This window comes from Tyto alba, unplaced genomic scaffold (assembly GCF_018691265.1).
Source record: "Tyto alba isolate M040663 unplaced genomic scaffold, T.alba_DEE_v4.0 Super-Scaffold_14, whole genome shotgun sequence".
NCBI classification, from domain to species: Eukaryota; Metazoa; Chordata; class Aves; order Strigiformes; family Tytonidae; genus Tyto; species Tyto alba.
Genome location: NW_024881276.1, coordinates 57,107,280 through 57,122,652, shown reverse-complemented (window position 1 = coordinate 57,122,652; position 15,373 = coordinate 57,107,280). Strand labels below are relative to the sequence as shown.

The following is a 15,373-nucleotide window of genomic DNA, read 5'->3' as shown; positions in this document are numbered from 1 at the left end:
CACTGCTCAGCATCAGCAATGAAATAATTAGACATCTCTTCAGGATAGATTTATAGCCTAGTACCACTCACAGACAGAAGCAGAACTTACTGGGGAGGATGCTTTATAAATGCAGAATTAGTAACAGTAGTCCTAAAACCAAAACAGGGTGAGGAAGCAGAGCCTGAGGAAGCACAGAAAAATGGCACAGATGCTGTGAACAGATCAGATGCGGGCTGATCCAGGATAACCCTTTCCCAGAGTTTGCTCCTTCCAGGAGGATGCTGGAATAATCTTTGGTCCTGATGAACGATGAGGGGACACACACAAGCATGTTGCTCCCATGGTGCTTGCTTGTGCTGAGGGCACAGAATAAAGCAGGGCAAAAAGATAGACGGCTTATGGGCATGCTTGGTTATAGAGTGGGATGGGATTTCAAAGCCAGCGCTGTCATTTTTGGTTACAGCCAACCTCAAAACTTGAGGAAAAGCCCTTGATAACTAGTGTCACGGTGTTGCTTTGCTGTAACAGAGATTTCTGTATGTGCCTAGGACAATCAGTCTCTTTGTGTTGTCAGATCCTGCCTTCCAGCTACCGGAGGCTTCTGAAATTCAGCAATGAAGAGATTAAACAAGAGGGTCACAGGTATTTAAACACAAATGAGCACCACCAGGCATTTCAGGTGGGATTTTGGCCCCCCCTGTGCCTGGCATGACACCCCACCTGCCTGTTCCCCTCAGCAAATGCCATTTGGATCCTAAGACATTCGGGCTGAAACCCTTATTTTTAAACCTCCCTGCACCCCGACAGGAAGGGTACCTGTAGCTGTGGCCGGGGTTTCAGTGTGGCCTCAGGGCCGGAGCATGGTGGCTGTGGGTTCTACCATTCCCTGCCCGTGAAGAAGCCACCTCATGCCTCAGTTTCCCCTTGATGCGACAATGCGGGGAGCACAGCTCGGAGGGCCGGGGGGTCTCGCAGGGCTCAGGGGGTCCCCCCGGACTCACCTTCTGCCCGGTCGAGGTGTTTTTTTTTTTTGGGGGGGGGTGGGGTGTGTTAACCCTCCCACCTCGGGCACCGGCTGGGCCAGGGGACCCGAGCCCCCCCCCCAGCCCCTGGACGCCCCTCAGCTTTGGGCGTCTTTCAAAGGGCGCCGGGGGACCCGGGGGGCTGCAGGGCCGGGGGCACCGCCTGCCCCCTCACGGCGGGCCGGGATGGAGGCGGCCCCGGGGCGGGGGGGGGGGGGGGGGAGGCGGCGGGGGTCGGGCCGGGGGTGGAGCCGCGGGCTGGCGGGTCGGGGTGAGGGGGAGCCCTCCCCTTCCCTTCCCGAGCGAGCCGGAGCCGGGGAAGGCGCCTCCGCAAACTCCTCCTGCCCCGCCGGTGCCCCGCCAGCCGCCCGCAGCATGGTGAGCGGGGCCGACAGGCGGGAACTTTGGCGGCGGCGGCCCCGGCCCCGCTCGCCCCGGCCCGGCCCGCGCTCACCGCCCTCCTTCCACCACCCTCCCCCCAACCCCCCCCCCCCTTTTCCTCCTCCGCTCCCTCTCTTGCAGATCTGGAAAACTCTCCCGTTGCTCTGCGCCCTGATGGCCGTCGCCCGCCTGCGAGCCGAGGTAGGCGCGGGGCCCCGGCGCCGGGCCGGGCCGGGCCGGGCGAGGGCGGGAAGCGGGGTGGGGGGGGGGGGTGGGGGGTGTCCCTTCTTGGGCGTTTTCCAGGGCGTCCCCCCTCCCCGCCGCCGCTGCCCCGGAGCGGGGAGGCGGGGAGCTGCCGGGACGGGGGTAAAGAAGTAGCAGCTGGAGCGGGAGGGAAGTTGCGGGGCCGCCGGACCCCTCCGTGGGAGCGAGGGGCCCGCGTCCCCGCCCGGGCCGGGCCCCCCCCCCCCCCCGCCCCGCCTGCCGCCGGGCCGGGCTTCCCTGGGCAGCCCCCTTCCCCTCCCTCCCGCTCGCTCTTTCTCTCTCTCGTTTTTTTTTTCCCCCTCTTCTTTTACTGCAATGACATTGAAAACCATTGAAAGCCCCCAACTCGCAACCCCCCTCCCCGCCCCAGCTCTGTTGACAGAAAATAAACGGTGCCTGAATTCCCGGTTGCGGCGGCCTCCGTAAAAGTGAGGTCAGAAACAAAATATTTGATAATTACGGCGGGGGAAATGTGGAAGTGATTTGAGGAAAATGAACTCAAGCTGGGCTGGGGAGGGAGGCCGAGCCTGTTTTTGGAGGGAAGCGGTCCCGCTCGGGGGCGGGGGGCGGCTCGTCCTCCCTGCCTGCATTTTTTCTCCCTACATATTTCTCCCAGATGGTGAGACCCACCCTAGAGCATCGCAGTTTGGCTCTGCACAAAAAAAAAAAAAAAATTAAAAAATAAAAAAAAAATGCATAAACACATCTGATTTCCTACAAACAGTTCCCTCTTTTTCTGCTTCCCACCCATGGACTGTGCTGCCCGGGTTAGGGCAAAGAGAGGTATTTAGGGGGAAGCCCATCACTGTTGCTCTGTCCCCATACGCAAAGCTCTTTGGCGAACTCCCTGCAACTGCCAGCCACTCGCAGAAGGGCCGAACAATGCAAACGCTGGGGCACGTGAGGAGCAGAGGTGAGACAGGGCTGTTGGGAGCTGACACTGCCAAGCTACAGCTCTGGTCGCGGCTGTTGCGAAAACCAGGGAGAGCTTGACTGAACCGTAGTATGGGCTAACGTTTCACATCTGCCTCTACATGATAGTATTGTAATACACTTTCTTCCCAAGGCGTGACATACTTATGTAGTCAGCATTTCCACGTGTCTTCTCTGACACTGTCCTGAAAAAGCCAGATCGGTTTTATTCATTTTCTTAGGAAACCTAAATAAACCTTAACCAGTTCTAGTCAATATACAGCAAAACCTTTGTAGGAAGGAAGTGCGCAGCAGTACATCCGTAAGACAAAGGATAATAATGGCTAAATAGTGATGGCAGTGGTCTGAGTAAAGCCTCTTGGAGTCAGTAAACCAGAGAAACCTAGCCAATATGTGTTTAGCCCTTGATTTCTGATCTCACCGGTGCCGCTAACATTATGTTCATGGTCAAAGTGCTAAATCGTGCTTTTTGCCTAATGTACTCTAATTTGGAGTACCTGTATGGCCTCCCGAGTGTAAGTAGTCATGTCTCTGTGCCTCATCTGGAAACTGAAAGTAATACAAATGTACAACCATTATCTTCAGAACTTGGTTTTAAAGGCCAGTCCATGCTTGAGTGGATAAACGAATGATTTGACTGTTTCAGGGGTAGTGGTCCAGGTGTCAAACCAGTGAATGTTTTTGGTTCGATTCCAGTCTAAGCTCAGCAAAACTTGAGAGTGATGAGTGAGGTTTGGGTCTGGTTTCAGGGAAAATTGACACCTCAGACAACTTTTGTTTGGGGGTTCAGTTTGATTCCTTGTTGCTGGTAGCTGCAGAGTGGTGAACCTCAGTTCACTCACAGGTAGCATCCCACCCTCTGGGATATCTAGACCTTCTCATTTTTTAGGGAGTGGGCTTTGTTTGCAGGTGAGCTGCTTGCGTTTCAGAGATGGCTTTGATGGTTGCCCCCTTTTAATTGTTTCTTATTACCACTCTCCCACATCGCTGGCATTTAGTAAGATTAGTACGGCATTTTCCTGTGTGGTTTTCCCTCTTCCAGATTTTGGAAGTGATAACCTCTCTGCATCTTCTGTTTCTGCTGCAGTTTGCACTTTCAGTACGTTCGGAATATTAACACCAAGCCTTAAGCTTGTAATCCTTTTGTCGGCAAAACTGTATCTGAACTGTACTGGGGTTTTTGTACAGCACTCATTTCTACAACATTGTTAGGTGCATAATTAGAGTCTTGAAAGAAAGAAAGAAAGAAATTGCTTCAGTAAATGTTCCTGGCATGACTTTGTGCAGACTGGAAAATCTGAGGCGTGCCAAAACTTGGGAGCTTTTCTTGGCCCAGTTCAGTAATAGTCACAAGAGCAATAGACGGTGAACTGTACTCCTCGGATGGAAGCCAGCCATTGGCTTCAGACAGCCCTTTTTATCTCTTTCTTCCTAGGTCAGACTCTCAATGAGGCAGCCGTTCATTTGTATTAACAGGGATGCTACAGAGGGTGAAGTTGCTTTTGTTCTCAGCTGGGGCATTCCGAAGCAGATGGAGTGATTTTTTGGGAAGCATCCATTGCGATAGAGGAAAAGGGAGAGGCTCGAAATGTCTGAGGAATGTATTAAAAGTTAATCAGTTGTTCATATCCTGCTGGAGCAAGTTACCTAGTTAACACTGGAGTCCGGTCACTGTTTGACTGTGTCCGTGGGTTGTGAAGGGCGGTGCGTGGGAGCACTTCCACTGGTGGTACCGCTGTAATTATACTGGCATCATTATATGTCCCATCAGGATACTTCTTTCAAAATACGGGTGAGGGTTTTTCTTTTTTCATTTTGCTTAAACCTGATTCAGAATCATCAAGAAAGTTATTTTCACCATGAATTTTAGATGTTAGCAGAGAGGCTTATGTCAGCATGAGTATATTGGTGCACACTGTGGGCAGAAGTCCTTTCCTGAGTCCAGCTTTGCCAAGAGGAGAGGTCACTGCCCTGGCCTGCCCTCTGCTCCTTGCCAGTTTTCCAGCCGTTCAGATTAATTTCTGGGACTTGTAACTGTTCTCCTGAACTATATTTAACCCATTTCTGGCCAAATGAGCCAGCCTTTGGAAAGGATTGTGTAAACAGTTTAATCTGATTTGTCTCATGGTGGCTAAAAAGGGCAAGAGAAGGAGGGCTAAAGGCTCTCCTCTTGCGAGGAGATCTGACAGATCCGAGGGGGCTATAACCCTTAGCAACACAGCAATGACAAGCATCTGGAGGCACATTTATAACCTTTTCAAACAGTACAGTGTTTGCAGCGTCTACATCTGTTGTAACCCTGGGATTAATTTTTTTCACCCCACCTCGTTTTCCTTCACTGTAATTTTTCCGTGTGAAAAGCTGAAAAGAGATGTGACAGGGGAGAGAAAAGACAAAGGTTTCAGCCAAGTTCTGTTTGCTTAACTCACCGGCGTGCTTCCTCTCAATCCGACTTGACTTTTGCACGCAGGGAGGGCAACACTGGACACCTGCCAGGGCCTGTGCCCCTTTTGCCAGCAGTGTGCCTCAGGGGAGATGGAGCTGGGTGTTCAGCTGGTCCTTGTAAAACCTGCTGCACTTATTCCCATTGGGCTGTTCACACGGTCTGGCCAGCATTGTCAGCTTGCTTTGGTGAAACCTCTCCCATGTTTTTGCAATGGTGAAAACTAAAAACTGCTATCTTAATAAATGAAACTGAATAAATTAAAGTTGAGATCCTGATGTAATTGCATAACTGTATTTGCATGTATTTGGCCCTGAAGCCATCATTTTAAGAAGGGTCCATTTGCCTTTGAAATTTAGTGATAAAGGCTTTGCGGATAGTTCAGTCCTCCTCTCACTGATATTTTGTCTGTGGCAGTGGAAACAAAAGACACCGTGGTGCTAATCCCATGCATAACTTGTGCTGTTTTTAATATGTACTGTCTTTGTGCAAGAAAACCCAGCAGTTACATGTAACCCGCTCATATAATAAAACTAGCTTCCCAGGTCTAGTCTAGCAGGCACATCTTCAGTCTTCAGTGGAAAGAAAAATTGCATCCATTTTTCTCCTTGAGCTGATTTTGCAGCGGTAGGCATCTTCCTCCCTGAAATCCTGCCCTTGAGTGCCAGACCAGGCGTTGCTGGAGTTGCGCCTCAAGGCAACGAGCTATTTTAAATGGGGAGGCAGGGAAAAAGCGATTCTACCCTGGGCTAACAGCAAAGGCTCATCTGTGCAAAGCCTGTTTGGTAAGGCACACGTTGTGCCGTCGGGCCGCTGCCGTGCTGCGGACGGTCCCAGGGATCAGGGTCTGGGAGACCAACCAAGCGGTTCTGTCGGAGGCACCTCGTGCTGTGCTGAAGTCGCTGGCCCAATGCCCCGAGTGTTTAAACAACCTCCCCGGGCTGCTTTGAAGGGACCGTAACCTCCGAGCAGCAGCGTGCGTGCCACGAGCACTGAGGCAGAAGTGATGCTGCATAGCACATGCGTGTGCGCGTGCGGCACCCCGATGCTGCTTCTCAGACGGAGCCGCTGTCGGATGGTATCTGCTCTGGGCAACCGTGCTGTAGCCGAGTGAATGACTTTATCTGCCAGAGTGCAAATTCCTTGCTGGTAATTAACAGGGGGGCTGCTGCTGGGGGCTGCCTGGGAGGCATCTCTGGTCCCAGCACAGGAGGAAGGGACTGGCTGAGAGTCTCCTGTTGCATTTTCCAGCTGCTGTTATTGGTACAGCTGCTTACTCATCAGGAGGCACCGGAGCACCTTTGATCTTTCTTGTGTGGTGTTACATGAGCCGGGGAATGTTTCTCTTTGTACAGAAGAGAGTTTGTCACAAATCTCAGCCAGATGTGTCTTTCTGGGCTCATGAGACTCCTATTAACCAGGCTGTGGTTTTGTCACATACCCTGTGAGCTAGATGAGATTGGTCTCCAGAAATGCCTTGTTTAGCTGGGCTGCGTCTGTCTTTGCAGGGGGGCTGGCTTCTGCTGTACTACGGTATTTGAACTAATCCGTGAATAACCGTCATTTCTGTGGAGAGATTTATCCCTCACAGCGCAGTCTCTGAGTTTAGCAAACGAGCAGAGCAGACTGCTGTTACGCTGTGAAGCACACTTCCTTCCAGAGCTGCGTCTGGATGGCAGACATGGGGTTATATACATCTCGACTTTCCCAGAGGCTGCAGATTTTGCCACAGCTAGTGTACCAAGTTAGATATGAGTTGGTTAGAGCAGGGGCTTGTTTGCTGTTGGCTATGGGACTCTGTTTGCGATTCCTAGGCATTGCAGCAGTAAATAAACAAATGACAGGTAAGCAGGCCTGGTGGCTTCGATGCTGGATTAAAACACAGATTACTGTAGCACAAGCAACAACTTCATGGCATTTTCTCACTACTTGCTCTCAGGCGTGCTCCAGTTCTGACGTGGGCTGAAGGCAGCAGCCAGCAGTAACAAGTGACTGTCCCTCCTCTCCCGTGCAAACTAGCTACCCAGAAGTGAAGTTCATATAAGTTCCTGTGAAATCTTACTACCTGCTCTACGCCTGAGCTCTCTCACGTATTGCACTGTACCTCTCAGTTTTGACATTGGGCCTGTGGTTGCTTGGGGCAGTGTGTTAGAGGTAGGGTGCCTGCGAGAGATGATGACAAAAAGCAAGCTCATGCTCCCATCTGCATATGTGGAATTTCTTGAGACACTTGCACCTTGTTTGGGGCATGTCAAGGGCTCCATAACCTGTAAAGACTTTGGAGACTCCTCTCGGAAAGAACGAGGAGTTTGGGGTGGATGCCTGGGGAGGGATTTGGTGTCTCATTAGCTCAGCTGTAGGTGGATCCCACATTTCCACTGTTTGACAGCTAAGCAAATATTTTGGCAGAAGAAACTAAACACTGCTTCAAAACTGGAATCTGGTTTTTGTCTCACTGGGGAGAGGGTGCCAGTTCTCCTGTGCCTCTGAGGAAAATACCTAATGCACCAGGAAAAGCAGGAGGTTGAGAGGAAAGACTTGTTAGAGCCTCATTCATCTCTGTGTGGGCATTGCAGGATGACTCTCTGTACAGCGTTTCCCTTGGCTGTACCTTGTCAACTACTGTCCCAGAGATAGACCTCTAAGCACTTTCTCTAAATACTGTAACGCCATGTAATGGGCACCATAGTGACCAGCTTTTCTTGTTCTTTCTTTTTTATCCTTCTCTCATTTCATTCTGCAGCTCTATTTCACAGCAGTAAAGCCATAAGCATATGAATTCGTTGTTTTTTTTTTTTTTTTTCCTCTTGATTGTATCTCTGTAGAGGGCCTTGCCATGCGAAGAGTAACAAACCAACTTGAAGGAACAATGGAGAGAAACAGATAAAAAACACCAAGGCAAAGCAGCTGGGTTTCATTGGTAGGAGCAGAGGATTTGCACACCCTATGCTCTAAACATAGAAGGACTGCTTGGACAGCTATTTGTCACCCACTGCTGGTTGTCCCTAGACAATACATGTTGCTCTTGATCCCGTCCCTGCTCCTGGCTCAGAGTCCTGGCTCAGAGTCCTGAGACAGGATCAAGAAGCCTTGGGAATATGGATGCTGGTGGAGCTTTCCATGCTTAATCAGCTGCTTCTTCCCCACAATGGAAGTTTTTGAGAAATAGTTATAGCTTCAAAGATTGTCTATAGCCAGAAGCAACTTATTTGTTTATTTATCTGTGAGGAGAACTAGGGGAGGTAGTGGAGGGACTTGTTGCAGAGGTACCTGTGTCAGAAGTAAGACTCAAGCCTCAAACATTCTTCTCAAGCTTTCCAAGTCAGGGGAGGGGAGGAGAGGATGTTAGAATCTTGGATAAAAGGGAAGCAAGAATGGGGCGACAGGGGTGGACTAGCAAAGGTACCTGCCTCTGATGGAGAGATGTACTGGTGAATCTTGTCCTAACGCCGGAGCCTGGGGGCTGGGTGCACCTCCTGCCATCAGAAATGCTGCCCCTTGGCCGCTCTTTCCTGGTCACCCTGCTGCCAGGGGAAAGGCATTTCGGGGCTTGAGCATCAGAGGGACAGAACAAGGAGTTTCTGTCCATCCACTGGGATGGATGGAAGAGGGAGCGTTTGGCAGGAGCTGACCAGTTGCCAGCTTGGCCTCCAGCACCGTCGTGTGTCCGGGGATGGTTTTGTCAGCAGAGTCTGTTGCCATTTTCTGATGAGGAGGGTGCCTGCGGGTGGGGCCCCCTCTGTGCTAGAGTGGCCCCTGCCATTTACGTGGTAATTGTAGCCTGAAGCCAAGAGTTCTTCTGAAGTAACTCTTTGCATATGTACTCCTTGCTGCTCTGGGACTTTCTTTCCCCTCCTGTGTTTTGGCCACTTTTTCATGTTTATGTTTGAGGAAGCCTAAGTATGAGGGATTGGAATTGTTGTCTCGTTTCCTATATGTAGGAGGAAGCGATTTCCTCAGGGAATTTTTGCTATGTCTGGATCGTTTCTTTGTCTGGGTGAGTAAAATTCCTCAGGGATAACTGAAAAGGTTGTGACCCAGCTCTGGTCTGCAGCTCGCACATTCAAACCCGGGGCTCTGGAAGATTAAGGTGGCAGGGGACCAAGCATTCATGCTGAAGGCATCGCCTTCAACTTGGCAGAAAAGCTGTGGTATTCCTGTCATGGGGATAGCATGTTTGCTCCGCATGATGCAAGCTCTGGGGTATTTCAGCCCCAGGACGATGAACACCACGTGAGTATTATCGGCCTAACTTTCTTCAGGCGGTGCTCCCTTCTCCAGTTGCCCTGCAGACAGACAGTGGAGAAGTCAGGTTGCCACAGGGGCTCTGTTTCTCACGGAGCTCCATTTCTCATGACCCCAGGACTGGGGACTGGACCGGTTGGTAGAGAATGATGTGTAAGGGTAAGGAGGGAGTACTTTCTTTTTTAACAGCCTGATTTATACCCGGTCCACAGTTAAAGAGCGAGCCTCAGCGCCTGGGCTTACTCATGCACTGAGCTTTGCTCAGCAAGCAGTACCTTGCCCTTCCCGTGACCAGGGCTGGGCAGGTCGCCTGCGCTGTCCCTGGCAAGGAGCGTTCCCACGTTTGACCCGCTGCAGGGTTGGGGCCGCAGCGTGGCCGGTGGCACGCATGGATGGCTGCTCCTCGGTCACATCAGCTGCTGAGCTATGGATGGGGCGGTGTCACCAGCCCGGCCCGGCTGAAAGGAGCACTCAGGAGGGTGAGAGGCATGTCCTCAGGCCTTTTTCTCACCTGAGAAGCGTATGCAGGAAGACAAGAGGGGTGCCCTCTTGCAGGATGGTTCCCCGCAGCCCATGTGTTCTGCCAAGCTTTTCAGAGGGGCTGGTGACAAATGCGATAATGCTTTTCGAGATCATTCAAAGCATCCTCCTTTCGAAAAACAGACTGTTTGTTCTACAAGGTATTGCTGCGTGCCCTGGGATCAGTAGCTGCTTCTACAAACCATTAGTGTCTTGTCAAATCCAGTTTTACACATCCCCGATAAGTGATGCCCCCTTCCTGTTCTGTGAAAAATGATACCATGCTCTGCAGTATCTCAAAGTCGGTAAGTTTATCTTCATGGTCCTCTTCTGTGAGCAAGCAGACCATCAATCTTTTTATTCTGTCCCAATGGTCCTAATTACACTCCCGTGTTCGAGGATAATGAGTGCCTCCCCTGTGCAGTTATCTCCACCTTGTACATGCAGCCAGTTTATGGGGTCCCTCAGCTCCGTGCTTAGCCCACATCTTTTAATTGCCGCGTAGCTTCCTTCCTCCTGTCAAAGCAGAACATTTTTCCCTGACTGCCTGAAGAAACGGAGTTTTATATGATCTTATTCTCTGTTTGTTGGTACCTTTGAGCCTCCTCAAATAGCTTTTAAACCCAACAGCCTGTTTCAGCCATGTTTAGCGAAGTGTATTAATTTCCTACAAGGCACTACGTTCCTCTAAGTTTTGTAAAAATAGACAGTGTAGTACAGTAGTTACTGGCCTACCTGAGGGAAAAGCTTCAGCGTGAGATCGGCTTTTACTACAGACCAGAGAAGCGTTTTATGAGTGTTCCCCTTTGATCATAGTTCATACCTTCGTAGCCACCAAACGCGATCAGCCTCAAGACAGGAATCTGTGGGAAGCAACTTGTAGAACAGCTCGTTGCTCAGCTTTGCACTTGATGGTTTTTCCTCCCCTCTTTGGCACTCAGAGCCGCGTGCAGTCTCCCAGGAGGGTGTCGTGGAAGAAACAGAGCCAAAGCATGGTTTGTTACACCTTGTGTGCACATACGCGCACACCCCCAGAGCCACCGTACTCAGCCCTGGTGGGAGTAACTTGCTGGTAACTCCTGCAACCCAGACCTGGGATGGAGGAGTGGAGGAGAATGCAGCAAAATTTGCAACCGATGTGGATTATTTGGGAATTTTGGATCCTACTAGGTGAGCGTTGAATCTCACTATGGTATATGAGTAGCCTGAAACTGCACAGTGTCAGTGCAGTGTCTGGGCTACGCCTAACTTTGTGCTTGTGAAAACCAAAAAAGATGGGGGAACAGCTGGGCATTAATACCTTCTCACAAATCACTGCCAAGCTCTTCTGCAGTGCAGCAGCACACATTCAGATGCTGGGACGAGTTAGGCCATCCTGGCTGCAGATGCAAGGTCAACAGTAAACTAGCATTAAACAGAGACAACTGTTGGGTTGTTTTTCTCTCGAGTTTGTATTTATTTGCTGTGGGGTTTTGGCAGAGTAGAGGGGCTAAAGGGGACTCTGAGCATATGTGGTTCAAACAACTTCAGAGCCTGTAGGCATCAAGAAAATGCAAACAGGCTCATATCTCCAGACCTCTTTGTTCTCCCTCTTAGCATCTTGCCATGATTTGTATGTAGGTTTTGGGCAAGACACCTAATTCGTCTAAGCTGCAGTGTTCTCATCTGTAGAATAAGGATAATGATGGTGCTGTGCCTCTCAGAAGGGTTTATGATGTTGACTGCATTCCTGTTAAGAAAAGTTTAAAAGCTCTCATGTAGAAGGCGCAGCAAGCACTACAGAGGGTCATTACCCTTATCAACAACAACAACAACAATGGTGAGGAAAACGGAGATAAAATGTGGGCCAGAACTGCTGTGTAATGCAGCAATTTCTGTCCAGGCAGTAAAGATGTGTAAAAAGGGCTTGTACAGGCCACATTTAAGATGCAAGCTAATGGCCCACAGATGGGAAGGAAGACATGGTTGAATGTTTTTATGGAGTCGGGGAGGGAGAAGAAGGGCATAAGGTGGGAGAGCTGGAGTGTCTCGGAGGGGGGATTGCATTTCTGGCGTGTGTTTGCTCTCAGAGGGGAGCAGCAAGCATCTCTCCAGCTGTTTGTAGCTCAGAGGGTACAAACTGGAGAAATGCTGTAAGGGAAGCACTTGACGTTGTGGCAATGAGCTATATGTTGTAGTTAAGTAGAGAATCTTACATGGGGCATAGTCTCTTGCTTTCCCTGACAGGTCTGCCAAAGGTTGATAAGGGAGAGAAGATGGGTTAGTGATTTCCATTGGTTGTCATGGTGACTAATGGAAATTACTTTTTTTCTTTTTTTTTTTTTTTTTTTGGTATGTCTGTCATATATGAAGATGTTTGTTAAAATGACTAGGAAACATTCTCTTTTTTTTTTTTTTTTTCTTAGACATTTTAACTGCTGACTTCTGGTCTTAAAAAGTACATTGTTACCAGAATTTTTCTAGAGACGTTATACAGAGTTTTTGAGTGCTATAAAGTATGTACTGGGGATAAGCATCTGGAGTAGGCAGCTGCTGGGCAGTTGTGTGTGCTGAGCCACTTCCCACCCCAAGACCTTCTGTAGGGTGTCCATGTGAATGTTTTCTCATTGAGAGGCCTAAAAGTAGGTGCCCAAGATCACAGGTAGCCTGTTTCCCATGTAAATGGTAAGCAGATGATTAGCTACTCTGAAAACTTTAAAGCTGGATGAAAGGGGGATGAATAATGCCAATTTATTAGCCAGTGAGTTGTCAGGCTTACTGACATAGTGACAGTAAAGAGCTTGGAGAATTTCAGTGTGGGTGAAACACAACATATTATTAGTACTATTTCTTATAAACATCAGTATGTCTTGTCACTAAAAATATGGCTGTCTACCAACTCCACTGACACAAAAAGAAAGGGGCAATTTTCCCCATAAATTAGTAGATGGTGAAGCCAGAAGGAGCTATTGTGCTTTACTTCTACCCTCTTGCATAATGCAGCCCATATATCCAGCTTTTTTTTTTTTTTATTAATTCCATTTGCTCTGGACTCTAAAGCTTGTTTTAAAAGACATCTAGTCTTGATTAAGTAATTACCACAAATGGAAAATACCACTGTGTTTGGTATGTTGCTGCAGTGGTTAATTACCCACATGCTGTTACACCTTATTTCTGGCTGACATTTGTCTAGTTCTGATCTCCTGAGTGCTGAATCCTGAGTTTAATCTGCTAAACAGACAAGGCCTTTAGTACCATGTGTCTGTTCCCCACCATTGTAACTGTGGTCTGCAGCGAGGACCGCTCCCAGTCTCGTATTTGGCAAATTGAACAGTCTGAGCTCCTCAAGCCATCCCCTGGCAAGGTACGTCTCCTAATCCCTTGCTCAGCGCTGGGTCTCCACGCGTTGCATCCCCTTTCCCATTTTGTTAATGCTCCCTCCACGTGATGACAGGGCATCTCCATGCACTGTTACTGGGGATCCGTTACGGCCTTGGGCAATATAAGTTGTAAAAAGAAGAAAAACAAAACCATTATGCACCCTAATTTAATACTAGGGAGTTCATATATGTTAACGGGCGCACCATCAGGAAGCATAGCTGGCGAGGTTTTCACAATGGGAGTCTTCCCACAGTATGCAAATGTGCTGCTGTCGTTACCAACTAAAGCCTTAGTTTTGAGTTGCCTATAATACACGCTTAAGTTAAAGCTCAATATGTAGAGGCTTCTCCACCCTCTTGACCCCACAGGTGAGGTCTGCCCGGGCTGGGGGCCAGGGGCACGCGTGCTCAGTGCAGCTCATGCCCTGTAGTAGGCAGAGGGCCATGTCACAGCACTGTGGCCAACTCAAGCCCGTCTCTGGCAGGCAGCGTCACTGCAGCCCTGCTAGAGCTTGTGTGCTCCCCGACCAGAGCCCCGAGCATGGTGTGTCAGCCATCGCAGGGCCCTTTTCACCAGACCAGTTGGCTGCCGGGCCCGTGGGCCACTTTGAGTGTGCAGGCTGCTGGGGCGAACGGAGGGCTGCTACCATAGCGTGCTGACACGTTAGGCATGGTAGTGAGGGAATTCATGGTCTCTTGCACACCTACACTTAAAAGTATCACTGAGCAGTGATGGTTTGCAGAACCGGGGCCTGAGAGCTGTTAAAGGCTGCACTGCTGGCACTGGTGAGCATGTCTCTGTGCTCTATGAGGTCCCATGAGAACACCAGTACGTACTGCTGTTGCTCTGATATGTATTCCTTTTCTCACAGCAAGAGATCGGCGGATGAACGAGGCTTTGACAGAAGGGAGAGCTCTCTCTGATGTTGGAGTTCGGGTCTATCTCTAAGTGTGACTTCTTTTAAATGCAGGCATCAGTCCTGGGACCGAGGGGGTCATGAAGAGTGTGCAGCCTGCGCCCCCCTCTAGGCAACTCAAAGCCAGTCTGACCCAAATTGGATACAGCTAGAGAGGTGCAGGCAGGGCCAGATTTCTCGCTGTTTGTTCCACCCTTCTCAAACGATCCATTTCTAACCAAATAACAATACAAGAATTTCTTCCAAGAGCAAATCTTGCTTGCTTGCTGTCCCAGGGGCATGGACTCTCTTCTGAGATGTGTTTGTACAGAGCTTGGCACAGACTGGGCTGGATCTTGATGTGGACCCTGGGAAGCTTCTGTACTAAAAATGCATAGTAAAGATTCAGGAGTTATTAAAATACCCCTTTTTTGTTTCTCTTTCCACTTCCAACTTTGTCTTTAAAAATGGGTGTCTGGGGGTTTTTCCTCCTCTCAGAGAAATAAGAAAGCTCTCTGCGTTTCTTGTTCTCAGGTCCCTTCCAGCTCACATGTTGGGAAGGCCAAGTGGGCTGGGCTGAGGGTCTGTGCTTTCATAGTTTTAAGACACCTTCCTGCAAGGCAGCCTTAACTGGGTAGCAGAGGCATTCAAATAAAGAAAACTCGTACACTTTTTCCGTGGCCAAGCTGGTTGGAAGCCCTTTATTTTGGTCACTGATGAGAGGTGAGAAGAGGTGGTTCCCTCTCCTGAGGCAATGTTTTCAACCCTGTCATTGAGCTCAAAACCCATTTTTAAATAAAAGCCTGGCAAGAGGCAACAAAGCCCTGTGTTCCTTGGGGCTGTGATTTTTTTGAACTTGGAGCCAAACTTCCTTGCAGCCTACATCCAAAGGAGCAGTGTCGCAGCGGGTGCGAGCCGCTCTGTCTGTGAGCTGCCACAGAGAGAGGTGAATGCCTCCCCGGCTTGATTTCACTGCCTGCTCCCTCTTCCCCCTCCTCTACCCCTGTGTAGCTGAATATTGAACTCTGCCCCGAAAAAACTCCAGTTGTTGGGGAGGAGGGGGTACATAGCTTTTCATTTTTTTTTTGTCTTTGCACAAGCATGAGAGAAAATGTGGGAAAGCAGAGAGCAGGGAGGGGAAAGGAGGAGGTGCCCTCCCCCTCTGCCCCGTCTCGTCCCCTGCTGCTGACCACAGCTCCTGTGAGAGAGGCCCCTTTGCTGGCTGCTCTGATTATTGGACAAGAAGAGCTTTAACGCTTTCTCAAAGAAATGATGGTCTGTCCCCATCGCCCGTGCTGCTGGGGGGTGGGCTCAGGGGATTGGGCTTGG

The 15,373-nt window shown here is 49.8% G+C and overlaps 1 protein-coding gene across 1 annotated transcript in view; it reads left to right on the top strand.

Moving 5' to 3' along the window:
* Positions 1-1,256: 1,256 nt before the first annotated feature.
* The window catches only part of FSTL1 (follistatin like 1), a 55,391-nt gene continuing 41,274 nt past the window's right edge, over positions 1,257-15,373 (top strand). Inside the window, exons 1-2 of the mRNA XM_042788902.1 lie at positions 1,257-1,382; positions 1,527-1,586. Of these exons, the coding sequence (XP_042644836.1) occupies positions 1,380-1,382; positions 1,527-1,586 (63 nt within the window). The 5' untranslated portion in view covers positions 1,257-1,379. The remainder of the gene's footprint in view (positions 1,383-1,526; positions 1,587-15,373) is intronic.